Consider the following 8,830-nt stretch of genomic DNA (forward strand, 5'->3'; position numbering starts at 1 on the left):
CTTCCCCGGTGCAGCAGCGGCCTGTTTTCCTCCCCCTGTTGTGTGTTTTTATTATTTTCCCTCTGGCTTAGAAGTGTCAATCATTCTCTCTCTGCCATTGGTTGGAGAGTTTGCGTCAAAAAGTTGCCAGAGAGGCGCTTTCTCAGCAAATCTCCCTGAGAGCGGAACCTTCTTCAGCTCCAATTCGGCCTCCACTGTTATTAAAAATAAAAATCGCTAGAGGAGCTCAGTCGCCACGTCTACTTTGTATGTATCGTAGACGGACACACGCCTGTTTACAATTCTGGCCACTTCGTTTTATGTTTTCTATTAAATTTTTTTGGTTGTTTTGACTTTTTTTATGGAAAGGTGAAGACTACAAGGTTTTTAACTGAATACTCTTCATTTCTTTTAGGATAGCTGGCTACTTGGAATTTTGAAGGATAATTTGATTTTTTTTTTCTTTTCAAACGTCCAATGCGGCTGTAAGGTAAGTGTCCGTCTGTCTTGTCTATAGCGATATCTTTGTGTTCCCCAGTCCGCAGTCACCTCCGCACCCCCAGTGTGCAACTCTGAGAACGTGGAGCTTCCTCCGGGGAGGAGGGGTTGATGTATTTTATTTTTTAATGATAATTTTGAGACAAAACAATGACCATTAGAAAAATTTGACGATCTTTAGAAGAGGGCGGGAGTGGGAGGGAGGGAGAACGCGTGCTCCCGGGGGTCGCCGCTACTGTAGAATGTCGTAGAAATCCTATGAGTCTAATCTGGGAGTTGGGGAGGGGTTTTGTTCTTCTGCCCACGCTATTCATGGCTTCTCCTCGCGAGCTTTGCTTTTTGGCTCCTAGATTTAGCTGGAGTCCTTAGGCTTGGTTCCAAGGACGTTTTGAAGAGTCCATGACAAAATGATGGTTGTGCGATGTACCTAGGTTGGTAAATTAAAACAATGATAATAAGGCGGGCGCGTCCGAAGGCCGGAGCGCCAGAAGGCCGGCTCCCCCGTCAGCGGCGGGGGCCCCGGGCTGCTCTAGACTCCTCAGTTTGCACGGGAGCCGAAACCGGAGCGGATAACCGGGGAGGCGGCGGCGCCGGCATCTTGTTACTCCTGCGCCGCCTGTTCTCCTATTTTCCCGTCCTCTCTCCCCAAGCCTGGTGCGGCTCTGCTCTCCGCCCCTTCTCAAAGCCTCTGGGGTTCTTCCATCCTTACTCCCCGCCTCACCATCCCTAGGGGTGCAGCTCCCCCAACCCGGGGACTACACACTGAGGTCGGGGTTTCTAGTCCAGATCACCAGGCCGAGGCCGCTAGTTGGACAGGCTTTAAAGGCGACTCTGCCTAGTGGGGTTCAGGGCACGTGCGCACCTAGAGCAGCCAGAAGTGAGGGTGAACGCCCGGGTGCTCCGGGTCAGAGACCCCCGAATCTCTCCCTCGGAAGGACTTCGGGTCCTCAGTTGTTCTGTGCCTGGGGGGAGCATCGTGGCCGGTTGAGCACGTTCTGTGCAGCCTTTCCAGGCTTGGGGACTATGAAGTGTCGTGGGTCAAGGGCAGCCTCATACGGAGGGGCTTACCGAGGCCCAGACCCTGCTCTCGGCCTGCTCCCCAAACGAACTATTAGAAGGTCCCCAATGACACCGGGCCTGGGCGTGTTCGTGCGTCCGAGGGACTATAGAAAGCCAGTGTCTGATTTCACCGTAAACTCTACAAACCTCAGAGACCCGAACCGATTTCGTCCTTGTGAGGAAGAATAGTGTGTGGAGAGCGAAAGCTGGCCCAGCCGCGTGGGGAGGGGACCGGGAGCTGAGTTGCTCTTCCCTGGAAACGGTTGCGCTCCGTCCCAGAGCTTTGGGGGTCAGGGCTTCGTCTGCTCACCGCGGGACTTTTCCCCTGTCACCGAAAGTTATTAGCACGAGAGCGGAGTTGAGCGCAAACTCCTCCCCCAGAATAAGGTAGGCACCCAGGCCTCTCCTTCCAGACCGAGGCTTCTCTGAACTATAATTAATAGTCAAGACCAACCCTTTGGCACATTTCTTTCTCCCTCCCTCTCGGGTGGTGGAGTTGTTGATTCCCAGAGGCCAGAAACTTTCACTCGAGTTGGCGGGGCAGAGGCCGGCACCGGCTGTTTTCCAAATGCCCGCGTACCTTTCTTCCCCCCGGCTCCCGGTCCTTTTCCCTGCTTCGGGCCAAGTCGCCAGTCCGCGAAGTTTTGTTTCCTTTCTATCATGCAGAAAATTAATCAGCCAGGACCAGAAGCAGAGCTGAGCACGGCGGCCTGTAATTAAGGGACGTGTGCCCCTCGGATTATCTCGTTAGTTTATCAAGAAAACATTTATTATAATTAATTCTCGGACGAGGTAATTATTATTGAGCGAGGACACAGCAACTGGTAGATGGACTTCTTGGAAGGAAAAAAAAAACACCAAGGGGGGGGGGTGAAAGGGGGAAGCGACAGATTGCACGAATTGACCGTTAAATATAAGGGTGTGCAGGCCGGCGCGGGCAGTGGAGAACCTTGGGCATCAGGGCTGCTGGTCCGCCAGGCTGCAGAGCAGGGACGCCGGACCCAATCGCTTGCGCCTGGAGGAAGGGCACTGGGGACTCGCCACGCTTCCGCCGCTTGCTCCTAGGTATGAGCTCTCAGGAGCCATCTCTCCTCGAGAGCGGTTACATTAACCCTTGGGTCTTAGGAAGGGATTCCCCACCCCCATCCCCCTTTGCACCGTGCGTGGAGAGGAAGCTAGAATGGAATCCTTACCAGGCTGTGAAAGTTTCAGGGAAGGGCCCGCAGCCGTCTTTATTATCCAGCCGTGTTTTAGTTAGGCTCGCTGTGGGTAACTGGGGTTTGGGTTTGGGTTTTCCTCTTTTCTTTTTTTCTTTCTTATTTTTTTTTCCGCCCATACCTCCGGGAGGAAAAGTAAAAATAGTTTTTACTGACATTTTGAGCCGTTTGGCTCTCCAAGGACCTCGCCCCGAACTTTCGGTTGCTGCCTTTTTACCGTGGAACATGCTGCTTTTATTGAACGACGTGTTTTGGAGTTCTAATTGGGGGAGAGCTAGGTTAGTAAATAAATATACTTCCCGCCTTAACATCATATATAACAGTTCAGAGCTGTCCAAGAGAACAAGGTTGTATTTTTTAAAAACTCCTCTTTAGAGGGCATTTAAATAAGGAACGACTGGGTTTTTTAAATAGTGTTGTTACTTTCACACCCCCAAATAGTTAGATCTTGAAAGGAGGAATACAGAATATAAAGTGTTCTTCGCAAAAGTTTTACTAGTTAATAATCCAGTTCTCTAAAACGGACATTTATAAAGTCACATTTGAGGGTGGGAAAACAAGACTTGTTTGCTGAATTTAAATCAGGAAGAAGTCACAGTTGAGTTCTGTTTGTGAAGCTTTTGCCCTTGTCTCTTAAGCAAGGTAAATATGAAAACCTAAAGTCTTAATTTTTCATTAATGGACTTTCATTATGAAGGTGACAGAGGCTCAGTCTTGCATCCGCCATTTTGAGGAAGTTTCCCAGAATGTTAAAGTTTCAAAGCAGAGATATTTAAGTGCCTCACTTTTGGAAAAATAAAAGCCAGCTTTGCATATTGTCTGCCTGTATTAACATAGACCTGGGGGAGGGGATTCAGCAAAGGAACACATAAATTGTTTTTTTTTCCCCTCTCCCAACCCAGTTCTCTTTCTTACAAAAGTGTAGGAAATTTGAAAGGTAGAGAGAAATCCTGAGTTTCATAGCTTTGGATGTTTTATCAACTTCAAGCATAAAAATGTGGTAAGGCAGCTCCCATTGCAGCCCCTGAGAATCGAAAAATCCAAGAAAATTTGCCTCCCACAGGATCTGCAGCCTCCTATCAAAACCAAGGAAGCAGCCTGCTGTAGGAATGCACCCCTCTGGACTTGCAAAATGTGGGGACAGCAGTTGATTTGACTTTCCTTCACTTAGGATTCTAACTTCAGCATTTTTGGCAAACCCTGTGGTAGTTTTGAAGACTTTTTTCCCCCAGTATGTTTAAATTAAATATTTGATGGGTGTCGCTTAAAAAGTTAAATACTTGTTTGTTTAGCTATAGTTCTTTAGACACATATAATCAAGGTCCTCCAAAACCCTAATAAATCTGTTACTTCGAAATCTAATTATCCAGGCTACTAATTAAGTGAAAATGATTACTGGAAATGACTTCAAATGTGGGAGAATAGTGATTGGGCAGTTTTCACAATTTGTTGTTCAGCAAGTTGGTTTTAAATGTTGAATGCGTCTACATTTTAGGTTCACAGCAGTTGAAAGTGGTAATAATAATTAAAAAAAAAAAACAGCTAAGATAATTAAAACCTCTGCCAGGGAAAGGCAACAGTCTGGGAAGAGGTAGATTTCTTGAATTGTTTCTTTGTTTCTCACCAATGGGCTTTGTTATCAGCATTATTTATTTAGCCAAAGAGTTCTTTGTCTCTGCAAATGGCCCCAATCAAGTTTTGTTTGAGACAATTAGCTAGTGCCAGCCAATGAGTCCTATGCAAATGTTGGGTTAGGAATGTAATGCGCGCATTTGGAGGCGTGGGGTTTTGTTCTTGGGAAGGCAGATTGTAATTGCTTTCCTCCGGTCGGTTTTCTTTTTTTTTTTTTTAAGTTTAGGGTGGGGGTGGGGAAGACAGGTTTATCTAGTCTCACTCCATCCCCACTAGTTTTTGAGCTGCTGGGGGTTAGGGGGATGGGGGGGCGCATCTGCAACTCCTTTAAAAGCCTGTGCCCAGCGTCGTCCGGGTTCTTTTTAGTACTGGACCGTGGGGGAAGGTGCTCCCTCCGAAGCAGTAAACCAGCATTTCTGTTTGTTTGCTTTGCCCTCAGTTCTGTCACTCCAAATCCACCCACCAAGGACCCTGACCCTGTCCACTCCAGGCGAATCGAGACCGTCCGGCTGGGTACCCCCAATTTGGGCCGACTTTGCGCCTCCAAACAACCTTAGCATGATGTCTTATCTAAAGCAACCGCCTTACGCAGTCAATGGGCTGAGTCTGACCACTTCGGGTATGGACTTGCTGCACCCCTCCGTGGGCTACCCGGGTAAGTGAGTCTCGCGGCGTTCCCGACGCCCTTCCCCAAGCTCGCCACTCGGGAACTCCGAGGTCGGAGGGCGCGCTTTCCTCACTCAAACTCAAGGCAGGGTTCCCAGTGCCTTTTCCTTGTCATGAAACTGCCACTGAGCATTTGCTGACCCGGGAGGGAACAGAGGATGGGAAGAGGCAAATCTTGGGTCTGCAGTAGTAGCAGAATCACACCGCTCCATTCTTAATTAGAGTGGCTTGGCGACATTCATTGGGCTAGGTCGTGGAAGGTTGTTGACCTTGTCACTTGAACATGCCCCACGCCCAATTCCTAGCTATTACTTCTCTGGGAGTAGCCGAATTCTCTCCCCTTACTGTCCCCTACCGTCCTACCTCGCTAGGGGCTTCCGGTATGTCTATGCCCCCTCCTTTTAATCCTCAGAGGTGTGGCTTCCCTCCGGGTGCCAGGCAGTTTTATTTTCTGATCAGATTCTCCCTCCCCCAACCAAATACTCATAAAAGTATGAACTATGTCCCATTTTAAAAATAAAAGAACAAAGGTCCCTGCGGTGTTAAAACACCGTGGGAACTGGCTCCGCGCGTTCGCTGCGTCAGTCTGAACGTCTGGTTCTTGCAGAGCCTTTAAGTTTGCTAGACAGCCTTTTCTGGTGTGGCCTGGCGGTTGTTTTCTGCTTGTTTCCAGAATTGGGCGTGGGGGTGGGAGTTGTGGTTCTTTGTTTTATTTTGTTGGTTCCCCAAGTGGTTTGTACTGACCTCCGGGAGTGGGGGGGCAGCACTGCACTGGGAGGTCCTGGGAGGCTTTGGGAGACGTGGGGATACTCTGTAATAATACAGTGAGAAGGGGGAGGTTGGGGAGTCTGAGGACCGAGGCAAAAGTCCTGTGACTGAGAAACTGCTCCCCCACCCTAAAGGGCCCTGGGCTTCTTGTCCTGCAGCCACCCCCCGGAAACAGCGGCGCGAGAGGACGACTTTCACCAGGGCACAACTCGACGTTCTGGAAGCTCTGTTTGCCAAGACCCGGTACCCAGACATCTTCATGCGGGAGGAGGTGGCGCTGAAAATCAATTTGCCAGAGTCCAGGGTGCAGGTAAGGCAGATGTAGACACTTCGGGTTTCTCGACCTTGCCCTCCTCCAATCTTGGTTTATACTGACCCAATAGGGCCCGAGATGCATGTTCCAGACAAAAGAAGGGCTTGAAATCCTAAACTCCCAGGAGCCAGGGCACCATTCTCCTTTTACTCTCCTTTTGCTTCCTGTCCCCTCCTTAATCTTATGAACCAGGGTCTTCCGGCCTAGGTTGCAAGGTTGGAGTAGCACTCCAGCTGTAACCAGAAAGTCCTAGAACCTGTAGGTCTCCCTGCAGCTGGAGACGCAGCATAGGGCAGATTTCAAAGGTAGTCACGTGGTCCTTTGTGGACTTTTGTGTTGTGGGAGCAGGGGCGTGGAGTTTTCTGGACAGTTCAAATTAAAAATAAAGCACACAAGAATAAGCAGATGATTTTAACAAGGCCATACCTAATTTAGTGACAGAATCAGAAAAGGTGCTCTCACCAAAATAAGTTGACAAAAGTGTGTGTGTGTGTGTGTGTGTGTGTGTGTGTGTGTGTGTGTGTGTGTGTGTGGAGGGTTGACTTGGAGGACAGAACTCTGTTTTCTAACTCTCCCATTCCACAGCCAGTCACAGTATCTGTAAGGATGCTCTCACTTCTTACTCTAGTTATCCCTATATTTGATTCTGAAAGGGAGAAAACCTCCCTTTTGACTGGAGAGCAAGCCCTCAGTGGAGTTCTTTGGTGCTTGGCCCCTCATCTCCCCTCCCCCCACAAGCACACTTTTCCTTTGGATATGACATTGTTTTGAAAGTGCCAGACATCATTGTGAACTACAAAGCAGAAAACAAAAAGTCTCAAAGTGGGTTGGAAAAAAATTTTTTTTTTTAGCACTTGTAAGTCTTGACCCAAATAGAAGCAAACCGACTCTGGATATTTAGTACTGTGGAGCCTGGCCCTGGCGAGGGTGGGGGTGGGGGATGAGAATGGGGGTGTAACTATGTTTGCCATACTTATAAAGACCAAATGGAGAACTCTTTCAACAGTAATCAAGGACCTGTAATCAATAGTGGGGTTTTTTGTTTTGTTTGTTTGTTTGTTTGGTTGGTTGGTTTTTTGTTTTGTTTTGTTTTTTTAAATCTCAGCCCTAGGGATGCAGAGGCAAGTGATTATCTGAGTTCTAGGCTAGCTTCATCCTCAGAGTTTCAGGAGCTATGAAGAGGCAGGACCTAAAGCTAGGACAAATCTCAGTAGTTCCTATCATAAGCTCCTGCATGACAGACTGCACAGGGTTGCTGCCGCCATGACTTTCCGGATTGGAAGGCTCAGTGGATTGTGCAGAGACCAGAGTATGCTGTGCGTGAATCTGAAGGCGCAAACTTGAGTCTTGAGGACTGGTATTTAGTTCTGTCTTTGAGCTCAAAGCAGAAACCACACAAGTCAGTCCATTCACTACAAAGAAGCTTTCAGCACACACCGGCTCAGATCTCCTCTCCACAGGAGCATGTCTTCTTGGAGATTTCTTTTATGAGTCTAGGAGAGACAAACCCTCATGGAACCAACCTGCACATTAGCTGTTGCTTCCTGGACAGAGCAATGCAAACAGAATAGTTCCCTCTAAAAGAACATGGACATAGCCATCCCAACGAGGTTCCTCTCTGTGTGTAGAGGAAATAAAATTGAAAAGCAAAGAGAGGCATTTTTAGCTTATAATTAAGAGTGACTGCCGTGTATTTGTTTGTTATGGACGATGTATAACGTGACCTTTCCCACAGTTGGGGAGATACAGGTGGGGGTGCTTTATGAGTCTTCTCTTAAGCAGCAGAGGATATTGTCTGATAGTGTAGCCCCGCAATCTGGGCCGACTCTGGAATGGCTGTGTCCATGTTAAAGACGTTTCTTTTGCTCTCAAGGTATGGTTTAAGAACAGAAGAGCTAAGTGCCGTCAGCAGCAGCAGCAACAGCAGAACGGGGGTCAGAACAAAGTGAGACCTGCCAAAAAGAAGACCTCTCCAGCTCGGGAAGTGAGTTCAGAGAGTGGAACAAGTGGCCAGTTCACTCCCCCCTCTAGTACCTCAGTCCCCACCATTGCCAGCAGCAGCGCTCCAGTGTCTATCTGGAGTCCAGCTTCCATCTCCCCACTGTCTGACCCCTTGTCCACCTCCTCCTCCTGCATGCAGAGGTCCTATCCCATGACATATACTCAGGCTTCAGGTTATAGTCAAGGCTATGCTGGTTCAACTTCCTACTTTGGGGGCATGGACTGTGGATCTTATTTGACCCCTATGCATCACCAGCTTCCTGGACCAGGGGCCACACTCAGTCCCATGGGTACCAATGCTGTCACCAGCCACCTCAATCAGTCCCCAGCTTCTCTTTCCACCCAGGGATATGGAGCTTCAAGCTTGGGTTTTAACTCAACCACTGATTGCTTGGATTATAAGGACCAAACTGCCTCTTGGAAGCTTAACTTCAATGCTGACTGTTTGGATTATAAAGATCAGACATCCTCATGGAAATTCCAGGTTTTGTGAAGACCCGTAGAAGCTATTTTTTTTGGGGGTGATTTTTAAATATGCTGGGCTGGACATTCCAGTTTTAGCCAGGCATTGGTTAAAAGAGTTAGATGGGATGATGCTCTCAGACTCCTGATCAAAGTTACCGAGAGGCATAGAAGGAAAACAGGAAGGGCTTTAGAAGGGTCTGTCAACCAGCAACCTGAAATGGACAAACCAATC

The 8,830-nt window shown here is 48.3% G+C and overlaps 1 protein-coding gene across 2 annotated transcripts; it reads left to right on the top strand.

The window, feature by feature from the left end:
- Positions 1–4,943: 4,943 nt before the first annotated feature.
- Positions 4,944–8,626, top strand: OTX2 (orthodenticle homeobox 2; the record flags this gene model as incomplete). 2 transcript variants are annotated; one of them, XM_080926880.1, is made up of 3 exons in its annotated part: positions 4,944–5,040; positions 5,954–6,129; positions 8,006–8,626. In XM_080926880.1, 3 exons carry the CDS (start codon positions 4,944–4,946, stop codon positions 8,624–8,626), a joined length of 894 nt encoding a protein of 297 aa, XP_080783006.1. The 2 variants fall into 2 exon arrangements, with proteins under 2 accessions (XP_080783006.1, XP_080783007.1); XM_080926881.1 differs by having other exon boundaries at positions 5,978–6,129.
- Between the last annotated feature and the right edge of the window lie 204 nt (positions 8,627–8,830).

The sequence above is a fragment of the Micromys minutus genome (assembly GCF_963924665.1).
Source record: "Micromys minutus genome assembly, chromosome: 12".
NCBI lineage: Eukaryota > Metazoa > Chordata > Mammalia > Rodentia > Muridae > Micromys > Micromys minutus.